This window comes from Phacochoerus africanus, chromosome 8 (genome assembly GCF_016906955.1).
Source record: "Phacochoerus africanus isolate WHEZ1 chromosome 8, ROS_Pafr_v1, whole genome shotgun sequence".
NCBI classification, from domain to species: Eukaryota; Metazoa; Chordata; class Mammalia; order Artiodactyla; family Suidae; genus Phacochoerus; species Phacochoerus africanus.
The window spans coordinates 138,290,725-138,312,390 of record NC_062551.1 but is presented as its reverse complement, the minus strand read 5'-3'; the positions used below and the strand labels follow the sequence as shown (position 1 = coordinate 138,312,390).

Genomic DNA, 21,666 nt, shown 5'->3' with positions numbered 1-21,666 from the left:
GTATTGTTAAAGCCACTAGATTTGTGGTAGATAACATAGCAGCAATAGAAATTTAATATATCAGTATTTAGAAAAATTATCTGAAGTTCCAAAAATGAGTTTCCAAGTTCATTTACAATTTGGGGGTCAAAAGCAGTGAAAAGATCCAAAAGGCATACTCATGTGTTAGGACTGTTAGGCATATTACATACATAATCTCACTTCATCTTTACAACAGCCTTAGGAAGATGCATCATCAGTTCTAATTTGTAAACAGGGATATTTTTAAAAGCAAAAACAAATCATGTCTTTCAATTCATTGAAATCCTCTAGTAGTCTCCCTTCTCATCTGCATTAAAATCCAAACTCCTTATCCTAACCTTTAAGGCTATAAAGCTACATCAGTAGTGACAAAGTCTGGACTGCTGATTAATATCACCTGGGACTTTGAAAAGCAAATCTCAGGTCCCACTACAGAACTTTTCAATCAGAATCTGAGAGCAGAGGCTAGGAATCTGTGGTTTAACATGCACTCCAAGGGATCCTTATACGTACAGTAAAATTTGAGAAGCACTATTCCACATGATGTGTGCTTACCTACTTCTCCAGCCAAGTCTGGTACCACTCATCTTTGCCTGAGATGCTCCAGCCACATTGGCTGTCTTTCCATTTTCTGAACATGTCATGTTTTCTTCCATTTGGGGATCTTTGCGTCATTCCTTCTTTCTGCCTGTTAGGCTCTTCCTTTAGAAATTTACTTGTTGGCTAATTTCATTCATTTTGAGGTTTCCCTGATTGCGAGCACACAGGAGTCCAAAGAAAGAGTATTAAGACTGACTCTCCATTATTTCATTATAACCTATGTCTGTGATTTAAGAGCAATCACAGATCTGCAAGTCATGAAGAGAAGGAAAATGGACACTTGCTGTTAACTCTGTAGATATCAGTTTTGCTATGAATTTTAACAATTATGATCACATTTTTTTTTCTTTGAGGAATTTGGACTTGGAATGTTACATTTGAAAAAGCTTTTAGTGCTGATAAATATCTTAATCATTCCATCTTATGATCTTGAGTACCCTATTGATTTTAATGATTTCCGAAAGGAGGGTTTAATATGCAGGCACAACTCACAGCATATACTCTATACATTAGCTAGGTGTATTTAAACTAGTGTTAACCATGAACCCTTCGTGATGGGTAAGCACTTATACTTTTGCAGTTTCTAAATTTTAACCTTACAAAAATGAGCTCTGTTGCATTTCATAAGTCTCTTGGCAGGGCATTTAAGATCGACTTTGCTTCTTGTATAAATTAGCTACAGTAGAAGATTTTTACAGTTAAAGCCTAAAATAATATCAAAGTTCAGTTCTATTGAAAATTATTTGTCAGAGGAGCATTTAGCATTTTTATCTTTATAATAAAATGTGCCTAGTGCAATTAACAAACTCAATTAACAATTAAAGGTGGTGTTACATAATAGAAATTTATTTCTAAGTCATGGAATAGTCCAGGATGGGTGTTTCTGGCAGTGGATGGCGTTCTCCCCTCCTATATGGTGTAGAGACTCCTGCATCCAGCCAGCAGATAGAGTAGGGAAGACCTACTTCCTTCTTCAGACCTGGAAGTGATATCATTTTTGCTCATATTGATTTGATAAGAATTTATCACAAGGCCACAGTCAGATGCATGAGGCATAGGGAGTGGTTGTCCCTGGGTGGGCAGCCATTCCCAGCAAAAGACTAACTCTGTGAATGAAAAATACAAATATGAGCAGGCAGCCAGCTGTCTCCTGACACAAAAACCCATGTAAATAACCTGTTTTTATTTTTGTATTTTTTTAAAGTTTTATTGGAGTAGGGGTGGCATACAATGTTGTGTTAGTTTCAGGTATATAACAAAGTAAATCAGTTACACACATACATATATCCACTCCTTTTCAGATTCTCTTCCCATATAGGTTATTACAGAATATTGAGTAGATCTTAATGCCTTGCTATACTACAGTTGCCCACCACCTGTAATGCTCAGTTGTAACAAACCCGTCTCTCTTTCCTGGTTGCCATATGTCTTTCACCTTTTTAATGGTGCTCTTGTTTAGATACTCCCATAGCGCTTGATATTTACTCATTTAGAAATTCTCATCATTCTTATTATTTGTTCAATTACGCTAAACTTCTAAAGGTCGGACCGTGATTGCCTTGTTCATTGTATCCCCCATACACCAAAAATAGTACCTTGTATATAGTAGAGTCTTTTTTTTTTAATTGAAGTATAATTGACTTATGATATTATATTAATTTCAGGTGTACGACTTAGTGATACAATAATTTTATACACTACAAAATGATAGTAGGATCTTAATGAATTATTTTGAGTGAATGAATGCGGTAAGATCCTATTACAATATATTACCTCTTAAGATTCATCCTATGTTTCAAGCTACCTCTGGTCATTTTTGGATTAGTCAGTGAGCTGAATAAATCAAACAAAAATTAAGACCCTTTGTCCTCCTTGTCTTTTTATAAAGGGCATGATGCAATTGTTACACTCCTGAAGCATTATAAGAGACCTCAGGATGAATTGCCCTGTAATGAATATTCTCAACCTGGAGGAGGTACCCCCTTTCTTATTCAATTTTCCGTTGTTAGTGCAATATTGTGCCTAAAAGTAAACCTGTATTTCTGTTACCATCATTCTGGGGCTAGGGAGGAAGGCATGTCAGTTTATCTTTGTTTTAAGAAAATTTATCTCTGGGTAAGGCTGAAAAAAAGAAGCCTCCACTAAGGCTACTTTCTAACTCAGCAATCTGCAGTTCCTCCAAGTTTCACATTCCCTGGACTTGATGTTTAGGAAGCTGGTACATGACTGGGAAGGCCTGGGTAAGATGAGAGCAGTCATTTTCCATTTCAGTAACCTATTAAAGCAGGACAGAGAATACTCATATGCAGACACAAATTAAATCTACTGGAGTCTGCCTTGGATTTTTATTTTTAATCATTTTATGTACTCTAAATATTAAATACTTGCTATACAGTTTCGGTATCTAGAGAAAGACCTGGGCTTGAGCTATAGTCTCACTTGGTGTTCTTAGTAAATTTCTTTTGTCACCTGCTTCTTTTTATAATGTTTAACTTTTATGTAGAAAAAAAATGTTCGCTACTTTTAGCTCTATAATATATTTTATTTCTAGATGGCTCCTATGTGTCTGTTCCATCCCCTCTGGGGAAGATTAAAAGCATGACAAAAGGTATTTTAATATGAGATAATTGTTATATTTTATTGCCTCACACATGATAACTCTCTATTTTGTTTTACATGTTATGAATGATGACTATTTTGCAAGCATAAAAAATATTATTAACAGACCATTCTTCCCATGATTAACTTCATCTGCTATGTTACTTTGAAGGTATACCATTGAAAATTTCATGACTATTAAAAGAATATCAAATTCTTATAGATATTTACATTTTTAGTGAAATATAAATTATAAATATTTCTGTCTTTAAGGAGAATTTGGAAAGGTTTGTCATAGGGAGAAAAATGAACAAAATTATTTTTCAAAAGATCCCATACAAGTAATACTTTAGGAACTTTTTGTTTTTGTTTTGTTTTGTTTTGTCTTTTTGTGTTTTTAGGGCCACACATGTGGCATATGTAGGTTCCCAGGCTAGGGGGTCTAATCAGAGCTATAGCTGCCTGCCTACACCACAGCCACAGAAACACCAGATCCAAGCTGCATCTGTGACTTACATCAAAGCTCACGGCAACACCAGATCCTCAACCCACTGATTGAGGCCAGGGATCAAACCCACAACCTCATGGTTCCTAGTTGGATTCATTTCCACTGCACCACAACGGGAACTCCATTTTAGGAACTTTTTGAATTTATGCCACACACAGAAATTAATACCATTGAATCAAGAAAATAAAAGATATTCAACTATAAATTTATGTTTAGCTAATTAGAATTTGATGTTTTTAAAAAATATTTTTCATTTTGGATGAAATAATTCATATGCTTGTTCTTCTCAATAATTCATATGCTTGTTTCCTAATTGGCATCTCTTTGAGGCTTAGTTTATGGATATTTGACTAAGCTTATGGTGATAGAGTACAGGGATTGACCATATAAGACTCTTTACCATGATGCTTTTAATGCAGGGGCATGGGGATCATTTCTGGTAAGGCTTTCATATCTCCAAGTAGTCTATTACAGTTGGAAAATTAAATGTTACCAGGGAATGATGTTTTTAGCTCAGTTTATATGTGCATATGTGTGTGAACATCCACGTGTGTGCTTTTTAACTTAAAAAAATAATTCCTCCTTTCAGAGAAGGCAGATGTTCTCCTCCTAAGAGCTGGATTGCCTTCACATTTCCATCTTCAGCTCTCAGAAATTGAGTTCCATGAGATTATTGGCTCAGGTAACCTAAGAAAATACTACTGTGTTTTCATTTAATGGGCCCAAAATAGTGTATGTTTACTTGTTTCTCTTCAACAATTATAGGTTCTTTTGGGAAAGTGTATAAAGGACGATGCAGAAATAAAATAGTGGCTATAAAACGGTAAGCAAGCAAATGAGAAAATTTAGCATGCGAGTAGAGTTGTGAACTTGGAGAAGTATGTGCATGGTGTGCCCTGTTTTTGGTTCATTTGTTGACTGAAGATTTCCTGTTGCTGCCATTTCCAGTTATCGCGCCAACACCTACTGCTCCAAGTCAGATGTGGATATGTTTTGCCGAGAAGTGTCCATTCTCTGCCGGCTCAATCATCCCTGTGTCATTCAGTTTGTGGGGGCTTGCTTGAATGATCCCAGCCAGTTCGCCATCGTCACTCAGTATATATCAGGGGGTTCTCTATTCTCCCTCCTTCATGAACAAAAGAGGTATGGTCTCTGACTGACATTTTAGCATGCCACTGGAATTACAGTTGTAACACCTCACAGGCTTTCTGCTTAGTTGAGCCTTTGCCTTCTGGAATCTCTGAGTGCTAGAAAATGTGGCATTTTAAATATGGCTAATAATTTATAGCCAGTAATTGGTTTTAATGAGTAGAAATAGTTCTGTGCTTTCTTAACAGGAATCCAGTTTAAGATAAATTCAAGGAATTTCAATTCATAACTGAAGTTTTTAATAATTGGACTAAATCCAACATCCCAGTAAAATAGATATATGTAAGTTCAGAATAAAATAATTATGGGGGCGTCCACAGTATTTATTTTAAAAAGTTTTAAGAAAGAATGGTCTTATACAAATCAATTTGAATTCATTTCCTAGATCTATGCATATGCTCATTAGAAAGTGGTTTTTACTCAGTAACTAAAGTAGATTTCATTTTTATGTTATTGCAAAGAAGTTAAGAATAATATTACGGATATTATAAATCAAGTCAAATATTTAAATAGGAGTGGTTGGTATCTGAATTGATCTATAATTAAGCATTATCTGATATACAAAAGCTATTTTTCCAGATTTGTTGACATTTTAGCTTAACTTTCAATAAAGGGGAAAAAAGGCTGAAATGATACAGAATAACATATCACACACACTACTGATTTCTTTTAGAAAGATATGGTATCAGCTTTGAGCATTTTATCCTCATTAAATCTGTTTTTAAATCCTAGGATTCTTGATTTGCAGTCTAAATTAATTATTGCAGTAGATGTTGCCAAAGGTATGGAGTACCTCCACAACTTGACGCAGCCAATTATACACCGTGACTTAAACAGGTATTTTCCCCCCAAGTAATAAACTTCGAATTGTGTAACTGACTAGGCACCTAAGATAGAGTACATCAAAGATACATTTTAGATTTATTGCAGATCAGAGTCTTCTAGTCTGTGGGTAAGGGGACAGGCTACCATAGGCTAGGCAATAGAAAGTTTTGTCATTGTCTTTTACAGAAATAGAAAGCTGTATAACTGCCTCTCAGGGATCTTTTAAGTCTACAAAAAATGTCCAGAAAGATAGTGATGTCTGTAAGATTCATCAGCTATCTAGTTTTCAGGCCAGTAAAGTCAGATCAAGAATTGAGATCAATGACCATTATAGAATGTCATGTCTCATGCAACATCAGGTATTATAGGAGGATCTGATATAAGATTATTTGAAATGCTACTTTTGTGTTATTTTGATATTTTCCTTATAATAATAAACTCAGCCAAAACACAGCAGCTCATTTACCTGGTTATCCTGTGCAGATGTTTTCATGTGAAATGGAGACTTGAAACAAACAGAATTAGAGTATTTTGGTGGTGGAACCTCAAGGGTTTTCAATTTAAAATATATATATATATATATTATATATATATTTAGAAATATATATATATTTTATAATATATATATTATATATATATTATATATATTTTATAATATATAATATTATATATATTATATATATATATATATTTAGAAATATATATATATGGTGAATGCTTTCTGTAAGCAAAGTCTTACAGGGAGACTAGTACACAAAATAAAGCAGCTTTAGTTTAAGGCAGAGGGTATGACAGAGAACTCTGTTCATTTACCATTTCCCACTGCCAAAGAGAAAGATCCTTGGTCCATTTCTCTGGAATCCCAAAGGTACCGAGGAGAAAAGCTGGAAAACCACCAGTCTGATAAACCACTAGTTTATGAAACAAGCCAGATTATTCAAAATAAGTAACTTTCATTTCATGATTGTCAGTAAGGTTCAAATAAATACCATGTATGTTCCTTTATATAAGGTCCTCAGTTCTGCAACTACTAAATATTAATTAACTACTCCATTCAGTCATTTGTTGAATAACTACTTGGGTATCTATTATGTTTAAAGGCTTTAAACTTGGCACAGTGGAACTTGCAAGGTGAAACTGCCATAGATTCCATCCTTATGGAGCTTTGATGCTCTAGTCAAGGAAAAATACCTAAATACATTTTAGGTATAAAATAACAAATTATTTTTTTCTATAAAATTTCAAAAAGAAGAATATTAATTATTTCAGAGAATTTTAGAAAAAACTTCATGGAAGAGGTAGCATTCGAGCTTGGCCCTAAAGGATGGATAGAATTTGGAAGAGATTCTAGGCTTTGGGAAGTTGTGAAGAAGATAGAAATTAGAAAATTAAAGGCATATTTGGGGAGTTCCCATCATGGCACAGCAGAAATAAATCCAACTAGGAACCATGAGGTTGCAGGGTTCAATCCCTGGCCTCGCTCAGTGGGTTAAGGATCCGGTGTTGCCGTGAGCTGTGATGTAGGTCACAGCATTGCTGTGGCTCTGGTGTAGGCTGGCAGCTACAGCTCGGATTAGACCCCCTAGCCTGGGAAGCTCCATATGCCACATGTGTGGCCCTAAAAAGACAATCAATCAATCAATCAATCAATCAAGGCATGTTTAGGAGCACAGAATAGTTTCACTTTAATGGATGAAATTCATAGATATATGTAGTGTATGAGGTAGACTATCGAGAAAGAAAAATAAATTGGAACAAGAGCACAGAATTTAGAGCTAAAGTAGGGTAGTTTAGACTTTGTTCTGTAAACAAGAAGGAAGCACTGAGGATGTTCCCTTTTATGGGAAGATTAATCCAGCATCCTTGTAAAAGATCAGCTTGAAGGGAAAGTCAAGGAACTGGTGAAATAGTTGTGGTGATCTAGATAAATAGTGAAAAGCAGAATTTCACTAGTGGAAGTGGAAATTAAAGGAAGAGACATATATGAAATATAGGAGAGATAAAATAAATTAAATATGAGAATGGTTGAATCTTAGATATTGTATGTGAACACGTAAAGTTCCTCAGTCTACTTACAATTAGTTACTAGTTTTCAAAGAAAGGTCATTTCTTCCCTGTTTTTAGTTATTTTTTTTACCTCTCTTTTTAAAATATTTACATTAATAAACACATTTTTCTTTGTGTTTCAGTAACACTATTTAGGAAACAGATTTAGGTGCTAAATTAGCATAACTCAGAGTGGTGATTTGCGAGTTTTAGGAATATTATTTTGTCATCCCAACCATCTTTGAATGTTGTTAAAATAAATGAGTGATCGCTAAAAGTTTTCTCTAGCTGCAGCTCTGTTTGTGGGGCAACTAAATGTGTGCTCTGTGGCTCTGTGAGTGAACGTAAGTTGTTACCACCAGGTTGTAAAGCAGGAACAAAAATATAAAAGTTATGAATTAAAAGTGAAAATAGAACATATATTTTAAAACAGATGTTTATATTTACCATTTTTTTCTGTTTCTAACCTAAATATTTAAATCGTACCAAAAAGCCTTCAAATTTTATGAAACAGTGAGTCATGGGTGCACTCAATATAGTAGAGTATAAAACTCTTGCATTTATTATTTGTGGACTATTTTCTATCAGTCTTCTTAATCTGGCAACAAAACCTTCAGTTTTTCAGGTTAACACAAACGTAGCATGCATACTGCCCAAAAGAGTTGTACCTCCTTCTCCTCAGAGGGCTTACTACAGTCTGATTAGGTGCATAAAACATATGCCCAGGAAGCAATTTAATTGCCATTTAGGGTGGAAAATGATTAAGGACCAAAATGATTAATCAGCAGTTTTCAAAGAACTTCAAAGATCGAAGTAGAGTGGAAAGCTTCCTGGAGGATGAAGAGGTAAAAATAGACTTTGAAGGATAGGTATCATATCTTTCCTCAGTCTTTTCATAGCATACTAATCCTTGCATTTGCACAGTGCTTACAAAGTCCACTGAAAGAGCTAGAGGAAATGATGTACATAAGAGAGTGAGGAACTCAGACATTACACTTGTGTTGAAATGACCTGGTTTCCATGTTTCTCTCTCCAGCTAGTCTGGGCATGTCAGGGCTTCAGGAGTTGTGATCTTGTTCTATTCAACATAGATTTCCAGAAATGAACATAGCATCTTACACAAAGGTGTATAGTCAGTGCATTTTTATCTGAACCAAATTCTTGAGGCTTTTTATAAATGTCATTTCAGAAAGTAATGGTCTAGTTGGTACAGGTATGGCTACTGGTAGAGAGGGTCTGACAAATTTGTCCATTACCTTTTGTTGTTCTAAAGGAAAGAGGCCATTTGAGCTTACAATCAGCCCACAGAGAGGGGACCCTTCTATCTTTGGGTTTTCATGTAAAAGGAAAAAAGTATGCCTTTTCCCTTAGTAAGTTTCTTGCCATATGAATCTGAAAATTAATTTCAATCTTCAGTATATACTAAGAAGAGGTTCAAGGAATGATTGAGGAAGTGGTTCTTTCCAGTGATGATGACGAGAATTTATTTAGTGTTTACAATGTGAAAGAAGTTCTTCTAAGCCCTTGTCATGTATGCCTTCAGTTCATTTCACAGCATTTCAACAATACAGTTATTATTATCTCCAGTTTACTCCAAGGAAATGACTAAAGGTGTTAAGTCCACAGCCACATCTTTACAGAGTTCTTAAAACTATGTTGTGCTGGCCCAACAACAACAACAAAACCAAATCAGTGCAGAGCATTAGAAGAAGGCTGGTGGTATTGGAGGAATATCAACCATATTTATCAGCCTTGCTCTATGTATTTCAGTCCTTGGGCTCAATTCCTGTGATCCAAATCATTTCTTGTATCATCTCCTTGAGCTTCTGTGTTTCTTCTTTATTTCTTCTTCTACACCCATGTCCCACTACAATGGAGCAGAGGTTGCATATGAGGTACATAGATGTTTTCTTTGGCCCATAGTATTTAAATATTTTTTAAATGTACAGCTTTAGGCAGGAATGTACTTTTCAATTTGTCATAGACCCCACCACCTATCAAATTACCAATTTATACCTGGTGCAATTTATATATTCATTTTGTGGCATTGGAACTTGCAAAACATGGTTTATAGCTAAACACTTTAATATTTTTTACTTGGTATCAGCAGCTGTTTTCTTGGGAAAGTACATTTTCCAAACCACTTGATATTGAAACCAAACATCACTGCAAACATATATGGATCAAAAAAGGATATATCCCTACATATAGTATAACAGCACTGTAATCAATAAGATATTTCCAACAGAGTGGCCATGGCACTCCACAGAGAGATGTATATGAAAGCATCTTGTAAACTGTGAAGCATGTACAGATGCCATTCATTACTGCCATTAATCCGTCACTCATTCCTTTATATGTCAAGGATGGAATAACACTACAGTATTCCCATACATACAGATATTTATTTTTATATAACACAACTAATTAATTGAGGGTCTAGGTCTAGATCTGAGAAGGACAGTTTTTGAGTGACTATAAAGGAAAATAATTAGTGGTAAGTTTAAAACGGTCAAGTAGCTAATAACAAATGAGAGCACTGTTAGGGGCTAAACTCATTTTAATTTTAAAGATGAATTCATCTAAATTAATGAAAATTTCAGAAAGTATCAAAAAATGATTAAAATTTTTAATAATGATTTTTAAGTTGATGTATGCATTTGCCTTCCAATTGAATAAAAAACATACAAGTCCTTCATTTCTTAAAAGAAAAATAGCAATCAAGTACAAATTAACAAATTACTAATTGTTTTCTAATTACCTATTGGGTACAATTATATTCCTCTGTTCACATAGATTATAGAGTTTCCTCTCGGCTGTTCCTTTCACTTATGACTTTTCTAAGTGGTTATACAGAAAATTTTCTTTTTCTTTTTAAGGCCACACCTGTGGCATATGGAAATTCCCTGATTAGGGGCCAAATTAGAGCTGCAGCTGCCATTCTGCAGTTCAGCCACAGCAACACAGGATCAGAGCCACATCTGCAACCTGCAAGTTGGAGCTTGCAGCAACACTGGATCCTTAACCCACTGAGTAAGGCCAGAGATTGAACCTGCATTCTCACAGACACTATATTAAGTCTTTAGCCTGCTAAGCCACAACGGGAACACCAAGAATTTAATATTCACTGGCAGAGAATTCCAAATACTTGAATGCAGCCCAGTTAATTGAGCATTGCAACATCTACAGTAAGTCTTGAAAGAGAGAGCCTTTGACACTCATGAAATTCTTCACAGATCTACCTTTGTAAATATCTAGCATGAAACCAGTTACCAGTGGCATTTTAATTTTGTCAAAAAAATCATTTATTTCTCCTTTAAGTGAATTGGAGTTCCCATATTGGCTCAGCGGAAATGAACCTGACTAGCATCCATGATGATGCAGGTTCAATCCCTGACCTTGCTCAGTGGGTTACGGATCCAGCATTGCTGTGAGCTGTGGTTTAGGTCGCAGACATGGCTTGGATCCCTGGTGGCTGTGGCGTATGCTGGCAGCTGTAGCTCCAATTCAACCCCTAGCCTGGGAACCTCCACATGCCACGGGTGCGGCCTTAAAAAGACAAAAAATAAAATAAAATAAATTAATTAGTATAAAATAATTGAATGGTTAATATAAGCCAGAGTCTTTTCTTTGCCTGGAGGAGGGACAGCCAAGAATGATAGACCATAGATGGCCCTTTTCCAGCAGAGCTTAGAACCTAAGTATTATTTCCCAGAATTTCCCAGTCTTAAGAATCTTCTGGGGGGCCCTCACTTTTAAAAAAACTTCAGAAACCCCTCCCTTGAAGGCACAGATTGAGAATGTCCTAAACTGGACCTGAGAATCTATATTCTTAAACAAGATTACCAGCTAGTTCTTATAATCCAGGAAGGAGAAGAAACACTGTTATAGTTAGAGTGATTCTCAAATTTGGTTGCACATTAGAATCTATAGAAAAGGAGTTCCCATCGCGGCTCAGTAGTTAACGAATCCGACTAGGAACCATGAGGTTGCAGTTCGATCCCTGGCCTTGCTCCGTGGGTTAACGATCCAGCGTTGCTGTGAGCTGTGGTGTAGGTTGCAGACGTGGCTCGGATCCTGCATTGCTGTGGCTCTGGCATAGGCCGGTGGCTACAGCTCCGATTAGACCCCTAGCCTGGGAACCTCCATATGCCATGGGAGTGGCCCAAGAAATGGCAAAAAGACAAAAAAAAAAAAATCTGTAGGAAAGCTTTAAGAAAATCCTGATGTTACTGAAATCACAATCTCGGGGTGGGGCCCAGGTATCATATTTTAGGAAGCACTACAAGCGATTCCAGTATGCAGGTAGCATTGAGAGCTACCTTCTAGTCTAATACCAATTACTCTTAACCATTTGCTGTACAGTCTTATCTTTCTCTGCTGCCAGGATGGAGTAAGGGAGTCATATCACAATGTAATTCTGAATGTTTCAAGAATCATTGCCCTAAATACAGTATAATCATTCATGCATTCATTTATTCATTCAGTAACTAATACCAAAGACAGATCCATAGGCCATGATGCTTATGGTACAGAATAGTTTCCAAGATCCAGCAGTTTCCATGGGAGACGTGCTGTCTATGCTAAGCCATTCTGAGACATCCAGTTTATAATTCGTAGTTTATAGTAGAAAGTTGCCAGGAGTGTAGAATCTTCATAAGAAGGCAAAACAGAAGTAAAAGTTTCAATATTGGACAGTTGCAGTGCACACCCAGGTCATACAGGTATTCAAGGCTATAAAACTCTGGGAGAATACAGAACTATATATAATAAGTCAATACACATACACATATATATAAATACAGAAAGACATATAAATGTGTATGTGTATATTATAGATCAATGCACATACAAACATACACAATCTCACACTTTGTGATGCTTCCATTCTTTCTCATCTTCATTTCTAAGCAACTTAAGCCCAAATAAAAATGATTTGAGGGATATTTTTTTCTCAGTTTTCCCAAAGGTGAGACATAGATGTTACGGATGCATAGAGGAGAAGGTAATTAATTACATGCAAGGAATGTCCTTGAGCTTAGGGCTTAGGGCCTCAGGGTTTAAGGGGTGCCTTTAGTTCTAAAATGTCTATATCCAAAATTATAACATGACTTAAGAGTTTCAAAATTTTTAAAAATTTTAGTAATCGGTTGCAGTCTATGTCAATTTCATTACTACTCTGAGTAATGGGGGAAAAACACTAAGCTATACAGTTTTCCAAGTTGAACTTTGGATTTGTTTGGGTAGGTTATCTGCTGCAATAGTAGACCTCAAAGTATAAGATGATTCAAGAACAATAGAAGTTCATATCTTGATTGTGTGAATGAACAGGTTATTGGGGTAATCCCATTTTCAACCTGTGGCATCCAGAGTCTCCTTGGAAATCATCTTCATTCAAGTGAGCATAATGGTACAAGAATATGTGAGATGGGCATGAAATGTTTTGGGGCCAGGCTTTAGAGTGACATACATCACTTTTAGTTACATCTCATTGGTGAGAGCTCAAACAGCTATGCATGACTGCAAAGGGTACTTGGGAAATGTAGTCCAGCTGTGTGCCCAGATGAGGGAATGGATTTTGATAGGTAATTGGCCTTCTGGGCTCTGTTCACCTTATTTACACTAGTGATAACAAGTACTAGGGTTTGGGTATAAGGCTTTTCTGATTTGCATAAGTGGCACAAACATAACATTAATTGTCTACTAAGTAGTTCTAGTTTATAAACGCATTTTCACAATGTATAAACTAATACTGCTACTTAGAGGTAAGGAGATACAGTGAAAGCTATTCAAGAAAGCCTATTATATTTAAATTAACTTTGAAATAATTCTTCTCATTCACTTTTTTGTTACATTAAAAATAAAAGAATGGCTTTAGGAATATGGAGACATGTGCCCCTGGACCAAAACATGGTTCATGAGTAAAAAACATGAACTATAATGAAATATAGTAGTATGAAATAGGCTATGTAAATTCAAAAACATCTCATAGTTCCATTTTCTTTATATCAGTGAAAACATACACGTGTTTCTTTAAGAGTGAAAATTAAAACACAGAAAAACTGATCACTATTCAGAGAACCTTATTACACTATATCCATCTGAAAGTGTTCCCCCAGCATTTAATTCTACAAATTGATCCTATTTGGAGCTTCACTCAGGTGTTGAGTCACATTTTCCAGTCTCATTCTGACATGCTTAAAGTCAATCTCTCTGTCCTCAGGTCCCTGAACCTCCAGATGAAGCAGAGTTTCCTTTGAATCTCCACTTCCTACCTATTATTTAAATAGAAATAACCAACTCATCCTCCTCTTCTCTGATATTAGACCAACCCCTGCCTCCTCACCTGATCCTCATGGTTCCCAGAGGGCCAGCTGTGTCCCAGACTCTCTCAGCAGATTTCATTTTGGCTCCCACCCCTCTCCCCTCCTCTACTACTATAATGTCCCTAAGTCCTGAGTTGTCCTTTCTTTGCACTCCAATGGAAATAGCTAAAATTTTCTCCCAGGCGCAGTTAAAATGTTCCTCTCTCAGCTACCTCCATTAGAACATCTCATTTAATTTTGGCTGCATCCACTAATTCTAAAAATAGTGCTCTTACTTAACACCCCATTAAGTAAATTCCCTTAGACATATACTCCCTTTAAATTAAAACAGGTATATTTAAATCAGAGGAAAAGTTGTTCATTCTGTCCACACTGTCATATCACTCACACAAACTTAGTCAAATCTGCCACCTCTCGATGTAACTTCCATCAGAATCTTTGCCGCACCCCGCTCAGTCAGACAGATCCCTGAATCTCACATTTTAGAGATGGATTCTAAGTCACCATATCCATTTGAAACAGTACACAAGATTATGTGTGTGTACAAAATCAGTGTATCTGTGTGTAAAGTGAGCATAGAATTTTGCCAAAAACAGCAATTCTGTGACAGCAAAATTCACTTTTGATTTGACATAAAATTACTACTACTCCACCCTGGAAGCTGGCCTTAGGCTTTCTCATTCCAGTGCTCTTTGTGTGGGAGTGGTTGACTCTGCTACTCTTTCTTCAATAGCAACACAGCCATCTGGGAATTCCCAAAGCCAGGGACAGCAGTGCCTTCCCTGGGGCAGGGTTACCTTCTCTCACCCCAGGATGGAACTTGAGGGGAAGTAATGGCCCTTTTTACCCACTAATACCTTTCCAGTGATTCCCTGTGACTGGCTGTGAACTTGCTAGCCTGCAATTTTCTAGTGTTACTGGTTCCTCACACTGCCATTTTCCATCCTTGGGGATGTGGCCTGTATGACATCAACTTTTGAAAATGTCAACAAAGGCTTTTCTCTGTTCATCCCCGTTTCTTCTCTGATCTCATTCTTGGGATGCCCCGTGAGTACCCCTCTTGGAACCTTGTCGATTTCCTAAGCAGCTAACCTTTCAATAATGATATTAATGCCGCCTTGTGGTTATCTGTGCATTTCTCAGTTTATCATTTTCAATCTTTGCTTACTGAAGTTCATTTATGTTGTTGTGTTCCTAAGATCCTGGAGTTTAATAGAGTGGAACCTTACAAGGGGCTCAGAGACAGAATTTCTGGCTAATAAATGGGGAACAGTCTTAATAGGTGGATATTTATTTTTTCCATTGATTGAATTTCTAATAGCTCTATCTTGAATTTGGCCTAGAAAAAGAGAGGCAGAAAATTGTAAAATTTCTTGCTTTGTTTAATATTTTCTGTTTCAAAATTCTCCTTGTCAGCCTTGTGAGGAAGCAACTTTTTCAGTAACGTTAGTCTTCTTTTGAGCTTGCAGCATGTAGTTCTAGGAATCTGTTTGGGTGAGGGTTATTACCCTCTGGGAAGGCCACAGGATAAACCAATTGAGATTGCAGACTGTGGAACCAGACCATGCACAAATGCCAGCTCTGTTCCATCTTGCCTGTGTCCTTGGGAAATTTGTTTAAAGAACAGTTTTCTAATTTGCAAGATGGTGATAATAGTACCTACTTTATTGGTTTTACATGAGGAAATATATTAGCTATTATGTTATTATTTTTCTTTATTTTTCTAAAGGAATATTTTCAATATTCTTGGATGTCCAAGTTTCTATACTGAATTAAATGTTTCTAAGGGCCCATCTCTCCTTTTGACTGGAGTGCCACAGACTTTGTTTATAATATCTCAGATGACTAATTTCTTCTCGTCATAAAAATCTAAAAGAGCTAACTGGATTGCTCATCTATAGATCTCTTTATATATGTGTCAACTAAAAAATATGTACAACCTAAAAGTTGACAGTTATACTTTATTCAGGGGACAAAACTCAGAACTTAAGCAAGCTCAGAATCTCAAGTAATTCTGAGAAAACTGCTCCAAAGGAGGTGAGGGGAAGTCTAGGATATATAGGAGTTTCGAACAGGTAGTAGGAACAAAAAATTACTGTTAATAAAAGAAAACCAGGTATCTCAAGTTAAGGACTTTAGCACTTTCCTATATATGAAAAGATGCAAGGGTCTGGGCTTAGTGAGATCCTTCCTTTGATATTCACTTCAGCTAACTGTATCCTGTGTCCCGTGTTTTCATATCCTGAGGACTCACCATCAGGAGCAGCTTCACTCTGATGACTGCTAGAGGACAGGTATTCTTGGTTTCCTTCCTGAGTTTCCTCAGGGCTCACCCACTCAAGTTGTAGGAGGCTGCAATTGCTGATGACTATGGCATCCTTTGTTTACTGATATGGCAGACAATATTTTATTTCTCATATATATAAAGAAGTGCCAGAGAGTTCTAATGCTATAGTCCTGCTTTCATTTAGAACTTTCTATCCCCTCATTGTTCAAACTTGCAGCAGGGATTCAGTCTGACACCCCCATTGTGTCGATACAGATCTTGGATAAAAACATAGCTGAGAGTTGACAGGGTTATTTGATCATCCAAGAGCCTTCTCAGTGGTTGTTTTCCTGAGGGCTCATTCACTGACACTTGATACAATTTAAACATCCGAGGGCTCATTCACCAAACTTGATACAATTTAAACAAACTTGATACAATTTAAACATCTGAAAATGATCAAATTCTTGATCATTCAAGAACTATTTGTTGGGGACACAATGGCAGAGAAGGGCAATTATCAGAGGCACATCCCAGAGTTGATGCCAGGTAAAAAAGTCAAGCAGGAGAAGACTCAGTTTGCAGAGATGCATGGAGCATCTATGCCATTCTGCATCTTTCCTTCCCTGTGCTCAGTTAGCTCATCCTGCCACTCAAATCAGCTTTTGTCTTTCTCATTATGAAAAGCAGGAGAGGATGTTTTCAAAGTTAAGTTTGCCCCCTGCTCTTCCTTCAATAGTCAAAGAAAAGAAAGAATTCAGCCCTCACACCCTCATGATTCCCAAGAGACAATCATTTTTCTGATTTCTATTTCTGTTACCATTGTGTCACTGTTGTTGTCACTTGACCTCTTTCTGCCTCTGGTTTCTCATTTGCAAATGGAAATAATGCTGGCTGTGTCCGCTTGTTCACAGAGATATCCTTGCAGTTAATTGGAGGTCAGGACAAAGGTAAATGGAGCACTTTAGAGAAAGACTCTATGAGAGAAATCAGTGTATCATTTATATTAATCACATGGAACTGAGTTTCCAGATAGTCTCAGAATAAGATTTATTTTGTATCCAACTGCTGGATGTATGCTATCTGTAGAGTAGTCTGGATTACCTTCCTCCCACTGAGGGTGAAAGGTGCTGTGGTTACTAAATGGTGTGGAGGACAACACATTCCTTTTCTGAAAAGCTTAATGTTACCTTGACCAGTACAGAGAAAAGAGCATGCAAGACTCACAGAATGATTAGAACTCTTTAATCCTGGAGGGAGAGTCTTTGTATCAATTACATTTTAAGCCTTGTATGTGAAAAACTGTATTCTAGTCACTAAGCCCTCTTTTAATGGCGTTAACAACCTGCAGAAAGTTAGTGAAAAGCATGCCTGGTGCCATAGATGAAACAGCATTAGAGCATTGATGATGTCTGGCTTCTTTTCTTTGGGGAGGGAAATCCCTTTCTCAATTCTTAAAATAGCAGTTGGCTTTCATTAAATCTATTCAGAGTTAAGGGTCTGAGGATCTTGAGTGACCCTTTCTTTGAGAATGGAGCACATTTTAATAGGCTTTTTCCTGTCTGTGGTTCCTGAAAGATTTAGCCAGCTGGCTGGCCTCCTGAATTGCTGGGATTTATAAAGGAAAGCATTGATTACATGCTTCATCTAATTCTTTCTCTTTCTTTAATTTCTTTTTTCCCATTTCTTGCAAAGAATGAGAAAGATATTCTGCGTTTCCTTCTGTTGAGGTATGGTTGATGTTAAGAGCAGGCATTTTAGCATGAACTTTTATTAACCTCTTCTGGGTTTGATGAAGTTTCTTCCAAAATATGAGGCTAAAGAGCTGTTGTTTACCCAGCCAGTTCACCAGCACTGTAAGCCATAGAGAGACAACAAGGTCTTTTGTTTGTTTTGCTCATTAAGTTGAATTATTCCCATATTCTCCATCTGAAAAGGTAAATTTAGTGTAAGGCTTAACACAAGCTCTTCATTCTGATGAAAACACCCTCTCCTGCCATACCTCCTCTCTTCTTCCCCTTACTCCACTATAGCACTTCTCCTGGCTCATTCCTATTCCTTCTAGGAAGGGCTCCTCTATGTCCCCACAGCACACCATGGCACACCATGCTCTTGCATATTTCAGAAGAGTGCTGTTAAAATTACTCATGTATTTGAATATATTCCTTGCCACACACTCAGGACAAAGGCTGTGGATTTCACACCATTTTATCCCCAAATGCTTAGCTTAGTAACTGGGTCCCACTAATAAAAATTCAACTAATATTTGTCAAATGCATGAATGAATGAATACCATTTCAAGGAGTGTAAGACTGTCATATATTAATGTTTCTTTGTGCCAAGCATTGAGCTCAGTATTTCCAGGCATTAGCTTACGACATACTCATAACTCTGTATGATAGCTTTTTTAAAAAGATAAAGTACGGAAAAGCTTAAAGATACTAAGCAAATTATCAAGGTGATACAGATAGTAAGTGACAGACCAAGGTTATTTCTCATACTATATAGTCATATAGTCCAAAACATAGGAATATATAGTCATTTCATCCCACAAACCAGGAGCAGCTCTGACTGAACAGCAAAGAAATATTTGAAAGATTGCCTTACCAAGGGAGGTGTAGTATATAAAATGCAAAGCAGAAGTGAGAAGGTGGTTTTTATTTAATATTGAACAATTCAGTAGCATTTAATAATATGAAAGTCATTCTTTTGCTCAATTAAGACTGTTATTCCACAGGTCACCTACCTGGCCATTTTGTGCTACAGATAATTTTTTGCATGCGAGTCACTAAAGCCTGTCCAAAAGAACACTGAAGGCAGTAGGAAAATATAATCAGTTATTTGACTGCTCTGATTTCCTAATTTACAAAGGTGAAACAGTAGCCAAATAAACTAGTTTTGCATTGCAGATATAGCCCTAGACTATCTGATGATTCTTAAAAAATACACTCCCCTGAAATTCTAGTGATTTCTAGTCACTACTGACCATGTAGATTTGAACCAATACCTGCTTTTTCTGAATTGATTGATTTTCCTTCTCACAGGCAACATTTTATTTTCTAACCTGCAGCATTTCTATGCCTGACTGGAATATTTTTGCATTTGATTAATGTTTTCATTTGACTTTCAATGAGGTCTCAAAACAGTTTGGCTTGTCACAGTCAAATTATTTAAATATCCTCTGAAAAGAGTATGTGGGAACTAAAATCATATTCCTGTGAACCTGAAAAACCAGTGGCGACATTTCCTGAACTTGTTGTATTTTTATGTCTAAATTAATCATTTCACAATTTTGTTTTATGTTGATGCTCAGCTTCTTAAATATACTAATTATTGAATGCCTTAATGGAAAAGTTAATTTTTAACTGACCCAGAAGTTATTTTTGGCACAAATTTGTGTTCCTTTTTTTTAATGTTCCTTGTGATTTCAATAGCACAAGTATAGTATGCCTTCTATTAGGTTTTTTTCTCCCCCCCCCTTTTTTTAACACAAATAAAAATCCTTTTTACTTCTCAGTTAGTCTTTAGTCCTAATTACTCAGAATTATCCCAATTATGGATTCAAATATAATCAACATTCTCTGTCTACATGCAACTTATGCCATGTGAAAGAAGATATCTGTAATAGAGTGCATACAATAAGATTTTATTTTCATACAATTTTAGAACGTATAAACTAATCTCCAGTGTCACAAAGCAGATTGGTGATTACCTCGGGCTGGATTGAGAGAGAGATGAAGTGCAAAGGGACTGAGGAATTCTGTTGCCATGAGAGAACTGTTTTGTATCTTGATTGAGACAGTGGTTTCACAGGAGCATAGGTCTCTTAAAACGTGCTGAATTGTCATCTTTAAATAGATGAGTTCTTCCTTTGAATGTGAATACAACTAGATTGTCTAACGTAAGTGATAAATGTGAAAAGTGAAATCCTTAAAAAGAGATAAGCAAAGTCATATGAATTGGTACCTTTCTAATCATGAACAAAAGGGTTTTATTTGCTCTGTTTAAAACTTTAAAAAGGAGAAACAAGCACTTGCCAAATAATCTCACTGAGGATATCAAAACCAATTCTAGCTAAAGGAGAAGAATCAACATAACTGAATTGGAAGAAAAAAGGTTTACTCAGATGCCATCACTGAATACAAATCTGTATCACACTAATGTCAAGTTAGTTGCCTGCAAATGTTAGCATTCAGTCAAAGGACCAAAGACATTGACAGGAAGGGAGAGGAGAGTCTTTGAGACTATGCACTTACCCTCTATTTACTCTTGCTGGTTCTGGTCTGATGCAAATGATATTCAGTACCAGAATTTACTTTTCATCCAGATGTGAAAGTGCATACACTGAATGGCAAAGAAAAAGGCCAGAGTATGTATATAGCATCAGAAAACCAGTGGGATGAAGCCATTAGATCTCAAAAATTGCAAACTGGCAGATATAACATCTGGAAAGAAAAAAAAAAAAAAAACCCTAATATCATTCAGTTGATTAAAAGCAATGTGCTGTTAGATATGCAGCATGAAACTGCATCATGGGGATGAAGCCTGAATGGCTTTTTCAGTTTCCAAAATGTCATTTATGAGAGAAGACATCTATGGGATCTAATGAAAATTGATGCTGTGATTCAGGGAAGATACAATGGAAGAATTAATTTACAATCAAAATCATGAAGTGAGATCACATAAACATAACTTATGTCTGAGAAATGTAAAATCAGACTTCTTCAAAATTAAAATTGTAAAGCACTTTTATATAAATGACAACAAATGAAAAAATGTATGTCAGATAACTAGTCTGTGTAAAATGTTCTCATTTGCACTCTGATCTAAGGTTAGTGTAGCCCAAATTCAGAAAATTATACTGGACAGTTCAGCATTAGTTGGGGCAAGGAAATGAGCAATGTGAAGTTTCAAGCTTCAGAAATAAACACATTGAAGGTCTTTGTGACAAACTGAATCTTCTCTTTATAAAGACTCAGAAATGTGTACAGTTCATATGGTTCTCATTTGAGCAGTAATTCATTTATTTTTGCTAATCTTAACTGGATACTAAGATTCTCTATTCACTGTGAGGGCCAAGCAGGTTTAACCATTTTAAAGAGCCATTTGTTTACTTGTAAATGTTAAAATTTTTATAGATGAGATACACAGTATGTTTCAACTATATGTATTATTCCAATTTAGCAAATACATTTACCAAATAGTTTTTGCTACAAAAACAAACCAGCACTGAAGGAAGCCGGAATTGTCTAAGTTCAAAGCCTTACTTCTTTGGATCAAATGTCTCAATAATTAAAGATTACAAATACCTTATTTTATTTGTTTGT

The 21,666-nt window shown here is 36.2% G+C and overlaps 1 protein-coding gene across 5 annotated transcripts in view; it reads left to right on the top strand.

The window, feature by feature from the left end:
* Nucleotides 1–21,666, top strand: part of TNNI3K (TNNI3 interacting kinase) — a 278,366-nt gene that overhangs the window by 110,925 nt on the left and 145,775 nt on the right. For 3 of the 5 annotated variants that reach the window (XM_047788640.1, XM_047788638.1, XM_047788641.1), the window contains 6 exons: nt 2,510–2,596; nt 3,173–3,229; nt 4,317–4,409; nt 4,493–4,550; nt 4,676–4,870; nt 5,609–5,713. In XM_047788640.1, coding sequence (XP_047644596.1) covers nt 2,510–2,596; nt 3,173–3,229; nt 4,317–4,409; nt 4,493–4,550; nt 4,676–4,870; nt 5,609–5,713 — 595 coding nt within the window. The remainder of the gene's footprint in view (nt 1–2,509; nt 2,597–3,172; nt 3,230–4,316; nt 4,410–4,492; nt 4,551–4,675; nt 4,871–5,608; nt 5,714–21,666) is intronic. The other 2 variants (XM_047788639.1, XM_047788642.1) reach the window with 2 other exon arrangements.